Here is a 19,510-nt window from a genome sequence, read left to right as displayed (position 1 = left end):
TTTTTTCCCCCCCTTTTAAGTAGCCTAAAAAGCACTTGCCAGAACTTCATGGTTTCTAGAAAAAAAATGTTCATGTTCAGATTCTATGAATTTTTATATTTAATTCTGGCATGGCCACCATTCTCAGCTGGTAAAGCTGTCAGAATAAACGGAAGGCAGCATCCAGAAGAATGACAAACAAGCATCAATGTCAAATACAAACCAATCTGTCAGGGCAAAAGCCAAATTCCTACATTTCACATTTCACCAACAGTGAACCCAAACACCAGTGAACCACTTATTAACAAAGTAAATAGCAGGAGGAAGCGCTTAGGTTTGGGCTTTATTTATATATTTTTTTCATAAATCTGATGGAGATTTCTAGATTAAAACAACCATTTCAGCAATTCCCTCAGTTACAGCAACGCAAAACATCTCGGCACAGTTATAATGAAGGCAGCATTTAACAATTAATTATGCCAGCAAAAACGAAAGCTTAGAAATTTAGAAGTCTAATGTTTGCAAACCAAACTGACAGTGCGTTTTAAGGCAGCTAGAAAAAAAAAATCTCAGTCCAACTGGATCTTAGGTAAATAGAATTCTGGTTCCACAGCGATTGGAACTCCGCTGGCCACCCTCCAGAGGACACTCTGATGTCAGGCCTGCAGATTCACACGAAAGATGACCCACCATCTTTTGTTATTTTCTCATTGTGATAGTGCAATAACCCAACACCTGCAGGCTTCAAATCTGAGCCACAGAAGACTGCAAACTATTTCATAGCTTATGAAGTGCTCCCTTTGAAAAATGGCCACATACTCTATAATCACGGAATGTATCAAAGTGAAAAGTAGTAAGATCTCACTTTGATACATCTGGTGACAACTGAGCAGCAGTATTTCACAACAGTGCATCCGACCTGCAAATTCAGTCTCTCTTCCCTTCTCTGATGCCTGTCCAGATAATAGCTTATGGGGCTATGGTGCCTCCTAAACAGAGCTTAGGGACAGAAATCTAACAAAACTTTAAAGTGACATCAACCCATAAATCCAGAAAAGTTACTACTCAAGTTGTATTTTACAGTGGCAATATCTCACCTTCACCGTAGTGACAGTAATTCCCATACTTAAATCAATCCCAAAACCCAAAAAAACTAAACCAAAAAGTCCAACAGGTGTCCCAAATAGTGATCGCCTAAAACATCTCAAAGTGGCAAAGAGACACATTCCTGTTTTTCTGTATACTAGGCCAGATGTTCCAGGATCCAAGAGGCTAACTCTGCCTCCTTCCCTGCACCACAGGAAACCGCACTTTCCATACCTAAAACTCTGCACTTCTTGCAGCTTCACACAGATCTTAAAACACCCAGAACAAAGAGGCTCTCATGTAAGCTATTCCTAAGCAATTTGCTAGAAAACAATAGTCCTGTAACACACTACTCTCTCTGCAGAAGCATTTCACCTTGCATTACCTCAGGTTGATTCCTCTTGCTGATGTGCTGCTTATATAGCTACTGATGTCACTCTAGAAACAGATCCTCATAAATCCTTTTAAATTCCTGCAGATCCTTTTAAATGTTTCTACATAGGCAGAACAAACAATATTGTCCTCATCTCCAGGTGACATACGAAGTCATCTGTTTTCCTGAGGCTCCAATCAAGTTAGACCTTCATCCAAAGTTTTTCCAGTCCAGCATTCAAGGTGCCATCGTGATGACATTATAGCAATCTGCTCAGCAGCAACAATATCCTCAGTATTGAGTTCTGTGGCTTTAATACAGTAATAACCCTTCCTGATGTGTTGAACAGACTGAGGGTAAAAGGGGACAAGGACCATACAGCTTCCTCCAGTGTATGCAAAAGTTCACAGAACAAAAAGGAACAGGGCAATAAAAGTATCCACATAACCAGCTATTGTTTTGATGCAGGTACTTCTGGAAGTTTAACCCTTTTACTTCATGAGAGCGATTTATCAGGATAGTGAAAAGAAGATCTCCAAGTTCAAGGCCAAGCTGAAGATATGCAAGAAAAACACCTCCATACATCAGGTCCTTGTAAGACTTTAAGCATGTTGTTGCCCTCCAAAAGAGGGAGGGACAAAGGGCTCTCTGGAACAGCATCATCACTACCTTTTCCATCTTTTATTACACTGGTCAGAAAACTAAAGTTACAGACAGCACTATTTGTTTCCCAGCACATAGCTCCCTCTTCCTGCTAGGCAAGACATTCTCTCAACCAAGTATCAAAAGCAGGGCCTGTACAAAAGCCACTGTATTTCTCAACAGTGTCTGGAGTAGCAGAGCCCTTGGAAAAGCCTGGAGAGCTGTTCCAAAAGCACCTTCACCGCTGAAGTCCAGTACAATACATTGACAGCCACTTGACTGACAGCACTTCAATACATTCTTCTATAAAGAAAATCGTACACAGAGATCAATTGTCTAACCCAAACAACAGATGTAGTTATAAAGTCTGGTTTGCACAGCAGAGTATCAAAGTATTCAAATTCGCTTACAGTCTGACTATCAAAAACGTAGAACTGCAAAAAAACCTACTACAAAACAAGACCACCAGTTTTCGAGTACACCCAATTAGGAGCCATGTGTTAACCATATTGCATGTGCATACAAACTGTATGGGAAATCAACCCTGTCAAACTGTGCTGTGTGTTGGCAAAAGCCACTAGGCTAGAAGGGAATCAATCTGCACTAGAAATGGAAGGAAATTCAGCATTAAATAACCTAACTAAGAGGATGAAAAAAAAAAAAGCAAACCCTGTCTCGATGCAACTATCTTATACTATAATTACCTTATACCATAAGCCTATATAAGCAAATCCGAATACCCACTGTACAATAAAAATTAATTTGTTACCATTAACAGTCATTTTGACAAAAGCAAGGTAAGAACTGAAGGGGGGAAAAAAAAAAATGAGAAAAAAAACCCTCACATGGTAGATTTGGGAGGAAATGGGAGGGAGGTTGTAGAAACTGAGAGGACAGATGGGGAAGTGGGCCAATAAGCTTTTCAGACAGGCCTGTGTGATTTCCAGCAAAGCAGAGAAGATTAATTGCATAGTGTTGTCTAAGCTCTACTCAATAAATTTTAATACAGGGTTTAAAGCTATGCATACATTCATTATATCTATGCAAATTAATAAGAACAGTATTTATATAGTAACAATAGTGTAACCTTCCATTTGAAAAATTCCAGTGATCTTGATTGTCTATTTATTTACAGTTTATTTGCTATTACTCAGATATAGCTGCTGAGCTCAGCACAATAAAAAGTAACATTGAGTGTTGGATTAAGTACAATACAGCAATGGGGTAAACACAGAATGAGATTTTAACCAAGGACTTCATAGCAAGAAAATGAAGACCTTTAACATTTATCCGTATCAGATAAAAGTATTTAAGAGAAAGAATTAAATGGAAAGGATTTCCTCAAAGCCTCGAAGATGTAAGCTGAAGACAGCTATCCATTCTGCACACACCTTTAATTTTCATCATTCTAATCCTTGCTGCACAAGTCTCATTAAACTCTCTTAATCCCTCTCAAATTTTACGTAATTTGTACCCTTAGCTACAAATACATCTCCCTATATGTAACCTAGCCATACAACAGAAGCTAAGATTTTCTTCTGTAATAGATGCTAAAATTGCTTTAGAATGTATTATGCCATGGAATGCGTATTCGGGATGTCACTCCTGTTAGGAAATTATGTTTTAAATAAAATTTAAAAATCAGTAGAGTCACTTCAGGTTTCAGCTAGACTCAGTTCCCTCCCACGGTGAGCTAACCAGTAATGTGTGTTCTCACTGCTCTGCAGTTTTCAAGACAAGGGACAGATGCCAGTTTTAAAAAAGCAGAGAGCAAACTGAACAGAAAAGTTGCAATGCTAGGGTATGTCTCATGCTAGTTACTACTAACAGAATGTACAGTTTAATAAGCAGATTTTAAAATTACAAAACAGGTGTAAAACCTCTCAATTATCACAAAACCGAAGGCTTTCCTTGCTCTTTCACTAAACAGCCTCCCCCAAATCAGCTGCAACCACATCCTTGCAGCCCCTTTTCTTCCAACAGCGCAGAAAGATGAGCGCAGAGAACACGAAGCCTGTGGTCTTAGTTGAGACCGAGCAGACCAGGTTCAAATCCTTTACCAGATCACAAAACCTCTTCCAAACCCTGCCGAATGCACTCAGGTAAGAGGGAACTGCTCCCCAAGCAGCCAGCTCCCTTATCAGTTCTGCAACCACCACCACCAAAACACGTGGGATGAAGGACGCAGCCTGTTAGAGAAGCTTGTTGTCCCACGCCATCGACCATGTGTGCTCCCTCAAGTCCCGTCAGGCCTGCAGGGTACCTGGCCAGCATTTACAGAGCATTTGCTGCCTGACACATCTCCACGCCTGTGCTGTGACTGAAGCTTTACCTTCCATTTCAGACCATAAGTAGAATCTCCCCCAGTGTGTAATTGCTGGCAAGCGAGAAGGCACAAGCCGTAACTGAAGCTCTTGCCAGTCAGTACATCCAGAAGATTGCTATTCTGAGTGGATACCCTCATGAAAAATACACCATAAACTAAGCTCTCCCCACACTACCAGCATTTACAGGCTCTCCCCCTCCCCTTTATTATCTGGCAAAGGCACAAACTCTGTATAACTACAGCACCGATTCCTGCTGTTCTGCAAATGTGCCTCTACTCAAGCAGTGCTGCCTCAGAGGTACTCCAAGCACTGCACCTCCTGGATAAAGGGCACTAATACTCCTCCATCCTTCTACAGGATAAAATGGAGATCACAAACTGATTTTCCATCTCAGTTTCAAGCAAAGTCTTTGCAATAAAGCCAGTGTATCCCATTGTACTGCTGGGCCCACACAACAGCTGTTCTTGACAGATTCTAAGTTGTTTTTCATCCTCTGACGCTGAAAATAAAGATTGCCACCAAAGCTGACGCTTTTACAGGCTCCCTATTGCTACCGCTCAAGCAACAAATATTACTCAGCTAAAGCCAAGAGGAAAGGAGATCTTCTGAATGGTTTACAGTTGTATTTGAAGCATTTCAACAGACAAGCTATTCTGGCAAACGTTGGTGGAGCTAAGTGAAAACAGACTCCGCAACTTTCGCAGGGAATAACAAGTATGGAATGCAACACCTCCAAAACCAGCAGAATTTCAGCCCGCCTGTATCCGCAGCTGATAATGCACATACCACTAGCAGTTCAGAGCATTTACAGCAACTACAACGGGAGAGAGCATTTAAAACATTTACATCTGTACTCACACAACGAGATTTTAGTACTTGAGATATCCAGCACCCCGCGGAAAAATTGAGACAAGATTTTACCTCACTATTTCCCATGGTTTCAAGTTTTAATTCATCTATTTTGCTCCAGCAGTGTTACTACGGCATACTGATTACTTAACAGAGATGTAAAATAAAACTACCAGAGCCCTTAAGCCAGTGTTTTGAACACTAAAGCCAAACATTAACTATTCCTTGTGGTGGAACAAACAACTGCCATCAGCACTTTTAAAATGCTGTGTAGATGAGCACAGAAGTTCTTACTCAAAAAATGAGGAATACAGCTAGCTGAATCATCTAATTTTCAGGTACAATTTCATTTTGAGGGAGAAGTTAGCTGGCAGCAGCCACAGCTTAGATCTTGAAAGCTTACATGAGACCCTAAAAACTTTATGTGAACTCGGCAGTAATTAAAAGGCACATCCAAGATATCCAGAGCTCCCTGCAAGCTTTTTGCTTCTGTCCCCAGAACATCCCAGGTACTTTGCTGACACTGACACTGTTCTGACCCACAGCTAAGCTGCTGGGCATAGGCATTAGCTAGCTATTAATGAAGGGGGTGAAATTAGTGACCTAACACATATGAGATCTTAAGTCGCCTGATTTATTTTTCACAAACAAAAGACAGGAGAGGAGCTCTACAAAGCAGATTCACAGAAAATCTTGTCAGAAAGGTTGGAAGATATCTCTGTATGCCACCTAGTCAAATCTCTAGATCAGATGAGGTCTCGTTTCAGAGTTGGAGCAAGATGCTCAGTGCTTTATCCAATTTAGTTTGCAAACTCCCAGGGACAGAGATTCCATAAAATACACAGATAATTAATGGAGAAGAAAGAAAAAAGGGTGGCTCTTTTTCAAAGAGGAGCTAAGTTCATTTCAACAAATCAGATATTACAAGATACAGTTAAAAGCTTTTGTATGCATATCCAGTCTTTGTCTCCAATAGAAACGTGGCAACCTGCCCCTAGGACAACTGTAATTTAAATTAACAGATAGGCTGCAGCCAACTAACTGGTAGCTCTGGTGCACATTTATTTTCAAAGGAAACATAAGAATTTCTTACCTCCAGGCCTGTATACAACATCATCCTCTGTGATAAAGGACGTTATTTCACCGTTGTCTGTTCTCTCGTATCGGGACTTCTTCTTAGGTGGTTTCTTTTTGCTTTTCTTTGTGGACTCCTCTGTGGTGGCACTGTTGTTGTCATTGTCCTCATCTTCACTATGGTCACTTTCCGCATAATTCTTGGCACCTCCTTCCAACGTACAGCTCCGTCGAGGACGCGAGTTCTCACTCTCCCTCACCTTGTCTCTCTTGTCTCGCTCCTTATCCCGGTCTCTATCCCTGTCCTTCTCTTTGTCTTTGTCTTTTTCTTTGTCTGCTGTCATGATTCGCCACGTGCCTTCTTCTGTCCTCTCACGGCTGGGCCTCCGTGAAAGGTAGACAGTGAGCCTGGGCTTCAGTCTTCTGAATTTCTCACTCAAAGCCAGGAAAAATTCAACCACTCCAACAACCCCAGCGTTTTAAAAAGGTTCTTGAAGGGGTGGGGGGGAGAAAGAGGGGAAAAGCCCATGTTAATATTCAAAATTCTTTTCAATTTCTGAAAATAAAAATTAAATACAAAGAAAACAAACCCCACATCTTAAAGCAATTCAGTATGGAAAACACGAGACGGTAAAATACCAGGCGGTCTTTTGAAGAGTTCACAGAAATGATAACTTATGAAGTATCTATAAAATGTCTGAAGCTATCTCCAGCTTCAAAAAGCAACTCCTTAAAAAAAAAATTCTTTTGTTCACCAGAGAAATATCTTGGATAGAAAGTGCTCACTGAGAACATCTACTGTTTTACACCTGAAGCTGAATAGGAAGCATGCAAGTGAAAAAACACATTTAGAAAGGGACAAGTGCAAGAAAGAGGAGTCTACAAATCTTTTTCCTCAAAGCAAATGAAAAGTTTAGCAAACGGCCGTATTGTTTTACATCTAAACACCACTAGCAACGGATGCCCTACAAAGCTGGTACACAGTAAAGAATGCCATCTGCCACCTCCAGGGCAATCTGTTAGGAAGACTTCCCCCTACCCTGCTTTTCCAAAAATAGAGCTAACCTGTAATCCACAGATTACAGGAATTAATTAATTGAAACCAAACCACAGTATTTAGAAGCGCACTAACAAAATCTGCTTTTCTACATATCAAAAATATGACCTTTCATGCTTGTTTTACCAGTAACAGAACACGTGGAGATGGATTTTATAACTCCTCACCTTCACACATTCGGAATAGGCAGGGAAGAGATAATCCCATATTTTTACTTCCCTGATCATATATTCAATACAGTTAATATCAACCACTTTTTTTTTTTTTAATTATTCAATGCAAGTTTAATTTTTTTAACATTGGACTTGCTGTTAAAGGGTATTCACAAGCTTGAACCTATGGGCCAGGACCCTCAAACCACAGCCAAGCACACAAAGCAGTTGCCTAATGTGGTGGTTTAACCCCCCCAGGCCACAAAGCACCACCTGCAGCTCACTAAGTGCCCTCCAGTACCCTGCAACTGAGGTCTGCATTAATTCCCCATGAGACACTATTACCATACCTCAAGTCAAATCAAAGGTAGAGAATACTGACCCTGTGCAGTTATACCCTTTATTCTTTTGACTCAAAACCAAGAGTTTGCTTAAAACATCCTTTCTGTTAGTCAAATTGAAATGATCTGGACTGGCAAATCACAGGATACATCTGAGTGACAGCCAGCAGCACATCCATTAGAATTTTTGGTACCTTGTCTCGAAAGGCTCTAGTGAATTTGCACCGATTGAAGTATTTGCAAGTCACTTATAATCTTGCTCAATAGCAGCAGTCTGAGCAGTTACAGCTACTACTGAACAATAATCATAGGTTTTCTGTAAATATTCAGGAAAGAAGGATATTTCAAGAAGGGTGCATCCAACATACAAAGTTAATAAGTTACCTTTTAGGCAAGTTACCTACTTCACCAATTCAAGATAAAGCTGGATTTACCTACTTCCAATTTCTAAATTTTCAGGAAGCTACTATTTGGTGCAACTTGAACTTAGTCCACTGTGTAGAATGCTACAGCATGAAAGTCAGGGACCTAAGAAGATTGAATGTTCATGCATTAAGCATCTGAAACCACATTACAGAAGGAAAAAAAGACTACTTTGATTTTTAAGCAGTCAGCAAGAAGTCAGTGATCCTGTGTATTTTAAAATTTCTTCACTCTGACACAAATCTCAGACTACAATATTCTTGTCCCTGTTGACTACTGCTTCCAGCAATGGAAATAGCCAAAGAGAAACAAATTGCTTTTGCTGATACAATTCAGGCTGTGGCTTGAATCTCTCAGGCATTTCCTGAATGAACCGATCATCCAGGTAGGAAATTATTCTATTTTCTTTCCTCCTTATAGCAGCTGCCATCATTCTGATAACACACAAGGGGAATCCAATGAAACTCCAGTAGAGAAGACTACAATGAACCTGTCAATTGCCAGAGAAGTTGCAGATAATAGTGATAGCAACCATCTACAGGGACTCAATAAGAAGTGTCTTAAATTTCTAGAGACTAGGAAATTCCCCAGTAGCAAGCTCGAGAGCTTTTTCTATTGTTATTGATACAAAATTCACTTTAGAGAGTAAATAATCTATTCATTTTGAACGAAAACTAATTACTTTCCCAGTGCAATCTAAAGATTACAAGCAGTGGCATCTCAACCCGAGTACAAGAGATCTTTATGTGTTCTTTAGGGACCATCAACTAAAGGATATAGGCTATACCTAAAAAAAAAAATTTATTCACTGACCTCCAAGGATAGATAAAAATCCAACCACTTCTGATTATTCTTATAATTCTTATACTAGCCCCAGCTCTCAAAGGCTCAATTTTTGAGTTAGGTACAAAAAACACAAGAAACTGAAGCCTAAACCAGAAAGCTGTTATTTTCACAGCTTTTTCCATTGCTTCTCATCTTACTTGCAGTACATCCCTACCCTCTCCTGTTCATTAGAACTTGGATGTTGTTTACAAGTAAATTTTGGAGAACTTGAAGGAAAAAAGTCAAGGCGCAAGTTCTTTTTGCTTGTTTTTAGTGAGGACAAGAATGTTTCGGCAGCATCTAAGAAACGTTTGCACAGTCCAATATCATTAAGAGACACCACGACAGGGAACTCTGCTCATGTCACATTTACCAGTTGGGTTTACCACCAGCATAAGGTACCACTGGTTACAGTTATGCAAGATCTCAGCTGCACAGAATCATGACGGAAAAACACTTTCTGTTCATTTTGTTTTCCAACTGTGCTAACAGAACTCAGCATATGTAGTGACTAAATGCAACGCAGCTATAACCAAATTATTTTTTATGTTCCACTTCTTTAAAAATAGCCTTCTCATAGCTTGCAAGACAGACACTGCTGTCAGGAAACAACTCTTTAAAAGTCCCACATGTACTCAACCTATGTATTTCCTTCGACTCTCTCTCCTGAGCATAAAGCACTGATTTTTATGATAGAATTACCACCACTTTTTTCAAGAGACTTGTCAAGTATCCATAAAGGAGCTGTATCAGCATTTCTTTCCTTTCTCAAGGGTGAGAGCGTATCTTCCAAGTGGAAGACTTAAGTAGCACCATCTTTTCAACACGATAAAACATCACACTTCTCTTCTGACACAGACAACTGCAGTGCAAGCATCTTCCTTTAACTGCAAAGTGGAGAATGTCTTAAAATAATTTTGAAGTAAAAAACAAAAAACAAACAAAAAAAAAACCACCCACAACAATCTGTCAGAGACAACAATAGTTCATTATTGGACACAGGTGGCAATCCAAAGCAGGCTTGAAAACACGGCCAACTACAGGGCTTTTTCCTTGAAGTCTCAAGATGAAAAACTAAGATGGTGCCAATCACTCCACATCTCTAAACATAAAGGAAAATGGAATTTAAAATTCCTGAAGGAAAAATAAACCAAAGTTGATTAGTAACCGATAGATAATTCTAAATATTAGTTTTATCTGCATCCTGAAATATTCTGAGCTTCTCCTTGTATTCTCTGTCTCAAGGAACCAGAGTTGTGCAAATAACCCTGAAAAGGCAGCCACAATTACAGCACAAGCCGCTCCTTGCCAAACTTTACTTTGATCAAGTGAACCATTTTACAGTACTGGAGTCTGTTCAAGGGTCAACACCACCTCAAATACACAGTGACTTCCATATGGCCAGCAGGTAAATCACTTTAATAAAGTAACATACCAAATGCATTTCCCCTTACTCTATTTTTTTATCTTCATCAACACTTTTTAAAGTTGCAAAAACAACTTGCCAGCAGAGAGAAAAATCCCTCTACACAACCTGCCATGAAGCACAAGGAGAGACGCCTCCCGGTATCAAGGGCCTCACACCGCAGAGGAAGCTCTGATGAGTTCCACTTCTCACCATTAACCAAGAACAAACACTGCAGGACTTAACAGAACTCTCCACATAACTGCAGCTTTAAATCCTTGTTGTCTCTCTCAGATTAAATTCAAAGAGCTTCAGTGTTTTTGTTGCAAGTCCAATTATGGGTTGGGGTTTTTTTTCCCCTCCTTTTTTTTTGACATAACAAAGTTCTGCACAGAGGAATACCGTTGAATAAATAAACACTACGTTCATAATGATTTAGTTTACTGAAGGGATGTGCAAGAATTTGTGTATACCACAATTTGCTCAGTTCGTCTGTTGATCTACAAAATTTCCAGCTACAAATACAGCAAAATTGCCACCCTCCTCCTAGCTCCTGTTTCAGAAGAACCCATACTAACATATTTTTCATAGCCAATCTATTTATGAACAGTACAGGAAGCCTCTTCATCTAATCAGAGTCTCTATTTAGTTCAACGAGCATTAAAAGGCAAGTGATGAAATCTCATTGCAAGCACTATTCAACTTTCTTACACAAATATATCACATTTCTAAGACTATTTTGATATTAAAAAAATACTCAGTTTCAAAAATACGGCAGGATTGTATAGAAGGCAAGATACTGTTGCTGTTGTACTTCAACTATGTAGCAGTAGTACTGGACTACCAGAAGACCAGAGAAAAATTGTTTTATCATCAACTTCCTAATTAAGATTAAGCCATTATTACCACAGAGAAGTACTTGATAAATGATCTTTATTATTTAAGTAATGATCCAAACTTACTTTAAATATTCCAAGATATGTTTTGTCTCTGCGGTGCAATACAACATTAGCCCTCGCTACTTCCCCACTTTTTATTTACTAACACCAGAAACCAAAAGCAAATAGTCATTTATAAATAGAACCATACACCCAATGTTTGGAAGGATCTCTTCAACCATAACAGCAGAAAGTATCTTACAACTGAAATACTACATCATCTGAACTTAAACAATTCATTTCATCTCACACATTCTCACTTCAACCACACTGGAAGAAGAAAATACTACCAACTCCATATTCAAAAGCTAATACTGTTGCATAATCACTCTTGACCAAAATGTAAATACCGTGAAAACATATTTGCTGACTCGACATTATGCATCGGTTACAGATGTTGTAGTGGGTTGTCTATATATAATTATGCACGAATACAGAACCCATAAAACTTACAACATCACAAGAATTACAAAAATATTGTGAGCCTTCTTTTTTATTATCTAACATAAACTGGGATAATACATCATGTATATTGCCAAATACAGTAATCACACAGATGTTTAAATCTGGATTAGGACAGTAGAAGCAAATACATTGAAAATATTAAGTGGTTTTTGGCAAGCTCTGTAGCTTGAATTTCCAGTAATTTTACTCAAGGACAGCTCCTCAATCTCACTACACCAAACAATCACCAAAACAGCTGCTTCCATCATCATACCACAGAAAAGAAGTTCAGGTTACAGCACCACAGGTTGAAGAGTATTAACTGCCTTTGATACTGGTTTACTGCTTCTTCCACAGGGAATTTTCTAGAGATTAATCTCAGAAAGAAGTAATTTAAGCTAAAACGGGAACATTCACTTTACAATCTCTGGGACTGGTATACAAAGGAGAGGAAGAATAACCCCCATCTGTTATTTGCTCAATTCAAGTTGAAAAACCTGAACGAAAGTGTTAGATTCACTGCAACTGCACACTAAGATTTTGGTTTGGTTTTTAACTAGAGTCTCAGGAGATGTCCCTTTATCCAAGTAAGTCTGTTACGTCCAGTATGGTATAACTTCATCGCCACCCAGCGTGCCATCAGACATTAAAGGTCCTTATTACCTTAAACTGTTCAGACATCTAACGTAAGCCAAAAATGTGTTTGCAGAGCTACTTTCTGACATCGTCTGTTCTCTGCTTTCTAGCAGAAAATGCAGATTTTTGAATGAACACAACTACAAATCATATTCAACAGTTGTTCTTCCTGTTAAAATGTTCAGGTCTCTAGAGATGAAGCAATAGAGGAAACTAGGATTCTGGTAGGAGACAGGAACCTTCATTTAGAAGTCTGGGCCAGACATGATGAAGGTAAATTGGCAATAAGTGTCCCTGGTAAAGAGAAGTCTGAAAGCAGGTGCTTCACCAAGTCAGAACATTGCCCCTACACCATTCCCCTACTTGGTACGCTACTCCAAGCACATTAAGTGCTTGCAAACACTATTTTTATACAGAAAAGGTGTTTAACGTTGCACAATATTCCCAACAGTCTGAAGTGTAGCAACTTCAGACAAGTCTCGAGGACGACTCCTCTGCCCACAGAAGTTCAGGAGGAACACTGCAGCGCAAATGAAGTCAAAAAGAAAAGCGCTGTAGTTACATTCCCCGCATTCCTGCAATGGTCTTTGCATCTCTCACCTATTTGACAGACAACCTGAGAGCAGCATCCCTCCGGGGAGTAACACACAAAGGTCCCAGGCACCTTTTAGGACACAGGTTATACACACATCTTATTTATTACTAGTCCTTCTCTAGTCAAACCCCAAAGTAGCCAGGTGTTAAATGTGACACTCACTAAGCCCTTCTCAGTTCCACTCCCAAAGACAGAGAGAACAAAAGATGTCCTAACGAAAATGATTTGATAGCAAATTTTCAAATACGTTCCACAAAAAGGTATTGCCAAAGTATCTTTTGAGAAATCAAGCAGGCACAATTTAACCTTTAAACTTCATTTAGAACACCGAAGTGCAGGAGTTCATAATCATTATTTTCAACTGATCATTACCCTACATTCACCTGGTTGAGGGGTTTTTTTCCCAGCATGTTAAATCTAGTTCAAATTAAAGTTTCAGAATTTGTTCAGACACAAAAACCTTGACAACCTTCCATCTAAGTCAGGAGAGCAGGATAGTACTTGTCCCACGAGAAATGAGTTACAGTCAGACGTGGGCACTGAGTTATTAAGATGGTCACATGCAGTTAGCCATTCCACACAGCTCTACAGTTATTTGATCTACACACCTGGAAATCATCAGGGCAAAAGACATACATAGCACTTCTCCACACATTAAGTACTTAAACCTCTTAACTAGTATTAAAAAGTCAGGTTTTAAAAATAATGTGAAAGCCAGTCCAACAAAAATGATACGAGACAGAAGCAGAAAGGCATCTAAGCACAAAGGGTAACTAATAATAAGGAGAAGAGCTCCTTTTACTTAAGCCAGACAGATAAATCTTTTAACAAGACTTGTTTGGTCATGTGTTACCAGTCTTAACACACACAACAGGACCATTCTTCTGTAAGCTTTTAGTCTCATATTGCAAGATAAAAAGGCACTGTTTTCAGCAAATGTCAGATTAAAGGAAGTATGTGCTGCAACTGCTAGAGTTCCTTCCACAGAGTTCTTCTAATTTTGATGTCAAGGAAGAAAGAATTTTAACTTTGTTTTAGTGCAAGGGATTAAATTAAAAAAAAAAAAAAAAAAAAAAAAAAAAAAAAAAGCCCATAAAGATTCCTCCATATACTCATAACATTTGAAGAACTGCATTAAGAAAACCTTTAAGATCATTTGTGAAAAATAACCCTAACGAGACAACATTAGGAGACGGAAATCTCAGCTGCAACAAACAGAATGAAGCACTAAGCTGCAAGTATCAAAACACAGCACTAGCACTATAGTTGGAATACACACATGCCCATTCCAAACCCACACAAGGGTAACTTCTGTACAGTCTACACTTCAAAAGATCCCACCTTCCATGATAAAGCTCATTCACTGTATGGGCTCCACCTCCCTGGGGAGGCCCACAGAAGTTTAACCTTTACGTTTCAGAAAAGAACATCTGTTACCAACTTCCTCCACATTCTTTCCCCATCTTCCATTTGCCGTTGAAAATGCGAGTTGCAGATATCCAGAGTGACAAAATATTTTAGGAGTTCATGCAGAACTCCTTATACCCTTCATGCAGAACTTCATACATCCCTCAGAATATTCGTCACCCCCACAACCCATTCATCATCTCAACCTGGAGAGCCAGAGCTACACCTCATGACAACACACCTACAACTGAACTCAAATTCAATGAGTAGCCAACTAGGAAGGAAAAAAAAAAAAAAAAAAGATACAGCAAGAGCTTTATACCATTACACTTGGACAGTATTTCACACAGTTTGGAGTGAGATTTTACTAAAGATACTTGTCCCAACTTTCATAATCCAGATCCTGCTGAGTTTACCTATTTATCCACCAGCTGCCACATAGGAAGCCTAAACACAGATCTCTCCATGCCAGTGGGAGGGAAGGGAAAATGAGCACAGGTCCCGAAGGCAGCAGCAAAGAATATTGCTGTCTGGCAGCGTACACAGAACTGCAAGCCTGTCAATACCAGAACTTCATAGATAGCACTGGGCCTTCTGTTCCTTTAGACTCTGCATTTCAACAGAACCCAAGACTTATGTCACATCCCACTAGACTATTCTACAAGAGTGGATAGCTGCCAAAAGAATGGAGATTCATACAGTCTTTACTAGCGTTGCACTAGCTGTTGTGTTCAGTGTAACACTCGTTTAACATTGCTACTCCTGCACCTGAAAAAGCAGAGTGAAAGCTTGGCAGGGATGGGGCTAAGAAAAGGTTCCCTCAAATTAGAAAGACTTCTGACATGCTGTACAGTGACTTTTGTTTGTTTGTTTGGGTTTTCTGGGATGTGGGGGGTTGTCAGTTAATAGTCTGAGAAAACAATCTGGAAGTGTTTTCAAAAGTTGTTAAGACATGGTTATGAATGTGAACATAGCTATGTCAATTCAAGTCACATTCTAACACCAAATAGAAAAATACAACCAGCTTACACAGCCTTGAACTAGAACAACTCTTCCTCACTTACATTACTGAAAGAAAATGTTAATAGCTAACATCTGTCTAACAACCCCATGCAGCAGACCTGTTGCAGAACCTTAAGATGTCTTAAAAGCATCTGAGCATTTGTAAAAGCTTTGAGTTCTCTGAATGAAGGTAAATATGATGAACCTTTTATTGCTTTAAGGATTCATTCACTAAGTTTTCTGCAAGCTTTAGAGGGTAACTGGCTTCCAGAGTTCTCACACATGTAAATACACACACAAACTTTTTTCTTACAACATTAACTTTTTTACTGACCAGTGCGTTAGTTTTCCTCCTCTGTTCTGGTGTGCCTTATGACTCTCCTCTGAGGACTGTGCCGACCTAGTTGGTGCCTCACCAGCTTCACAGCTGAGTGGGTGTTAGAGGGGTCCTCTGCCTATTCTTGAATGCTCATGAGACTAGTCTGCAACCCTCCTGAAAGCCAGTTCACTGAAAGTCTTTTTAAAAGCTCTTATGAATCTCTCCAATGACTTACATGCTTCTTATCAGTTGTCTTATCTCCTTCACTGCCATTCTGAGTTTGCAACACAAATACAGCACTGGAACACTTCAGCCAGTAACAGTCATTATGAGTTACATATTTACAGTCCATAGCTTGGGTAAGCCCTTTAAGTGTATGCAATTAAAAGCATGTTTGTTCACTTTGAACTGCTCTCTACTAATCATCCCCAAACGGTTCAAAAAGCTAGTGTGTAGAGAGAGAAACAACCAGGCACTGACTTGATCAGCATCTCTCCCAGCTGAGAAGTAATCATCACTTGAATAAAGGCAGACAACTCAAGGTGTTTCTCATGACAGAGTGACCTTTTTTTCCCCCCCATTATTTACCCAACTTGACCTGAGAAAAGAAAAACAAGAGATCTCATATTTCTGAGCCATGCCTTACACCAACTATGCTCACAGCTGTCAGTTTTTAAATCACAGACTGTATAATGCTGCATATCAGCACTCTCCCACTGCACATTCCACCCTCATACGGATAGGCTCTGACTTGGGATATCGTGGCATCATCCTGAAATCCAGGCTGAGGGTCCGTTTGACAGTTGAGCTATGCAGGATGACAGCTTCGATAAGATCTTAAGTCCCTCTCTTCAATACAATGTTCATGTTACAAAACTTAAGGGAACAGGAGCAAAGGAGCAAAGCAAGATTTCACAAGGAAAAAAAAAATTACTTCTGCATTTACCAACAGAAAGTGACAGGCTATTTTGCATGTCTTCAGAATTACATTTTCAGAGGAGAAACATGTTTCATTTCATTTTACTCAAGAATGTTTCAAGTGTCTTTAAAGCTTTCCTCAGCAGCCAGGTTTACCTGGCAACTGTGAGGATTTTTAAAGACTGGAGTGGTAAGGATCTAAGAGAGGAAAAAAGTGACATTTCACTTTGTTTACGGTATTTTAGTTGACATAGGACAGGTAGCACAAGTATCTACCTGCAAGAGATCATAAATTCAGTAAGTACTAAGAATGAAATTTTACAAAAAGTCAGCTTTGACCACAGAGTAGGCAGAAAGACCAGGGATAATATTTGGGGTGAGCATATCAGCTCCTACCTCCTCCAAAAATGGTCACAATTTATGTACTATATTCACAATACTGATCTGAGAACATCTTTCTGAGAATACCTGCTTCTAGACAGTTTTACACAGGCTTCTGTAGCAGTAATGTAAAATCAAACAAGTCACAATTTCTCCCGGCATTAATTCCAGAGCAGCCAACATAAAATCAATACAGTCTTAGAAAGTTTCTGTATTCCCAATAAGATTTCCCAATTTTAACAGATAAATTAGCTAGACTTTCTATGCTATTACTGTTTGGTGAGGAATCCCAAAAACACCAGGGACACGGAACTGTCTGCACACTCATTTTGATACAAGGCTATTAGTTGGGTCATCACCTGAAGAGCTCAGCCCTCAATCACCATCCTGAGGTACATAAAACACTGAAGACAGTCACTCGGAAATCCTACATCCTTGTCACCTCTCAGACCAAGAAGCTTAAGGGCTGAGGGGCTAGGTGGCCACTCCAAAACCAGAGAGCAATGAACACACAGAACTATGACTCTAGTACAAACATTCAGATCCTAGCCCACTGTATTGATCCACTCTATTAAACCATGATGCTTAAAACTCCTCTAATCATTTAAAAAAGTGCTTTAATGGTCTCTACAGTCATAACTATGGGAACAAACAATGATCCACAGGCAGTAAATATGAAGCCATGAATTTACTTCTTTTTCTCCAAAGTCACTCAAGCTAATGTAAATCATTACTACAACATAGGTCTAACTAATGTAAAGTAATCATCCCATAACACCATTTTAAAAAAAAAGACTTTATAGCAACATAGCTCCCTCACTTTAAAAGGCTGTTAGGGGAGAAAAGGCCCAAGGGACCTGTAAAGAGCTGCTATTGCAACAAGAACTATTATCTAGGGATTTTAATGTCATTTGGAGTCAAGAAAACATCTGCATTATAAGGTTGCTAAACAACATTTAAAACAGAAAAAAGTTAAACAAGAACTTGTTATGATATACAGCAGATTCTTTTGAATAGATTCTGCTTTTATCAGGCACAATTACTTTGCTTTCCTTCCAGCAACCAAACCAAGCCAGAATTGGATTTGCAGAATAACTATTCAGGCAGTAAAACACTGATAAGGAAAAAAAAAAAAAAAAGTGAGATTAGGGTGGAGAACCTAAAATGAAGGCAGTGGCAACCCTTCCACCATCGCCACCACAGGCTAACTGTGCATTCTTACACCACCAAATAAGTTACACTTTCTCCCAATAAATCATGAAGTATTGTACAAAAATGCATTTGCTGACAGAAGTTTAAGAAAAAGACAACAGACTTTCAGAAGAAAAAAGGGTAAACCTTGAAAGCATGCATATGGATTTCTTGACAGGCAAGTCTGTGGAGAAAAAAAATAAAAATCTGTGGTATGTTTACTAAAATAGGTAAAATATAAACATACCCAAATGCTGTAAATTCAGACCAGGAAAACACCAACAAAGAAATCAAAGCACAAAGGCAAATTCCTGGAACACAACAGCAACCTAGCCATCCATAACATTAAAGAACACTTCCACGAAATGGAATCATGTGTCCATTTGACAGTAGCTCTAGTTTTAAAGAGTGCATGACTGTCAAAGCTATCAGTACATCACATACCTATACCCTCCTGTGAAGTGACTTAAAGACACAAACAAGTTTTGCATAATATTAAAAAACATCCATTTGTGTGTGTTTATTAGAACGAGACTGCTGCTGCTTTGCGGGCAACTGCAAATGTAACTACACCTAGAACTCTCCCCACTTAGAACTATTTTCAACTTTTATTTTAAATTTTATTTCGGTAATATCTGCATCAACATCTACAAATACCTACCAAACTGTCAGGCCCTACTGGGTATACCACCCTAGGGTATTTCATTTTTAAATGGTTGAACACTCAGCTGCCCTCTCGCAATCCTTTCATCTTCTAGAAAGCCTCCAAAAAATATCTTCATTTAAATCACCCAAACGAAAACTGATCAGGTTATTTTTGGAAAACCCCTTTGAGCAGCAAAGGGAAAAACTCTGGTCTTCAGCCACAGGAACTTTTATTTAACTCCATACAACTGTCTATGGATTTGAACTATGCAAAATGGAAGAGTAACTGCAGGGTGGGCTCCTGTGAGCTGACCAACCAGACGTTTCCACTGAAATGTGGCTATAATTAAAGCAAATTTCTCTCTAAAAAAAGCAGCACCCTGAGAGTTGCAGAGACCATCTACAAGGCTAAAGCTATGTCACTTAACTGCTCCATAAAATTCCACAACAGTAGAAACAAATAAATCTGCTCTTCCAGTTTTATGACAAATGGGGGGGGGG

General features: G+C 39.2%; 1 protein-coding gene across 3 annotated transcripts in view; it reads right to left on the bottom strand.

Moving 5' to 3' along the window:
* RERE (arginine-glutamic acid dipeptide repeats) overlaps window positions 1-19,510 on the bottom strand; it is a 251,296-nt gene that overhangs the window by 169,469 nt on the left and 62,317 nt on the right. For all 3 annotated transcript variants that reach the window (XM_026862554.1, XM_026862556.1, XM_026862555.1), the window contains exon 2: window positions 6,350-6,820. In XM_026862554.1, coding sequence (XP_026718355.1) covers window positions 6,350-6,674 — 325 coding nt within the window. In that variant the 5' untranslated portion in view covers window positions 6,675-6,820. The remainder of the gene's footprint in view (window positions 1-6,349; window positions 6,821-19,510) is intronic.

The sequence above is a fragment of the Athene cunicularia genome (genome assembly GCF_003259725.1).
Source record: "Athene cunicularia isolate RWA chromosome 21 unlocalized genomic scaffold, athCun1 chr21_part1, whole genome shotgun sequence".
Lineage (NCBI taxonomy): Eukaryota > Metazoa > Chordata > Aves > Strigiformes > Strigidae > Athene > Athene cunicularia.
Note: the sequence above shows the minus strand (reverse complement) of the source record. Positions and strands in the feature narration are given on the sequence as shown.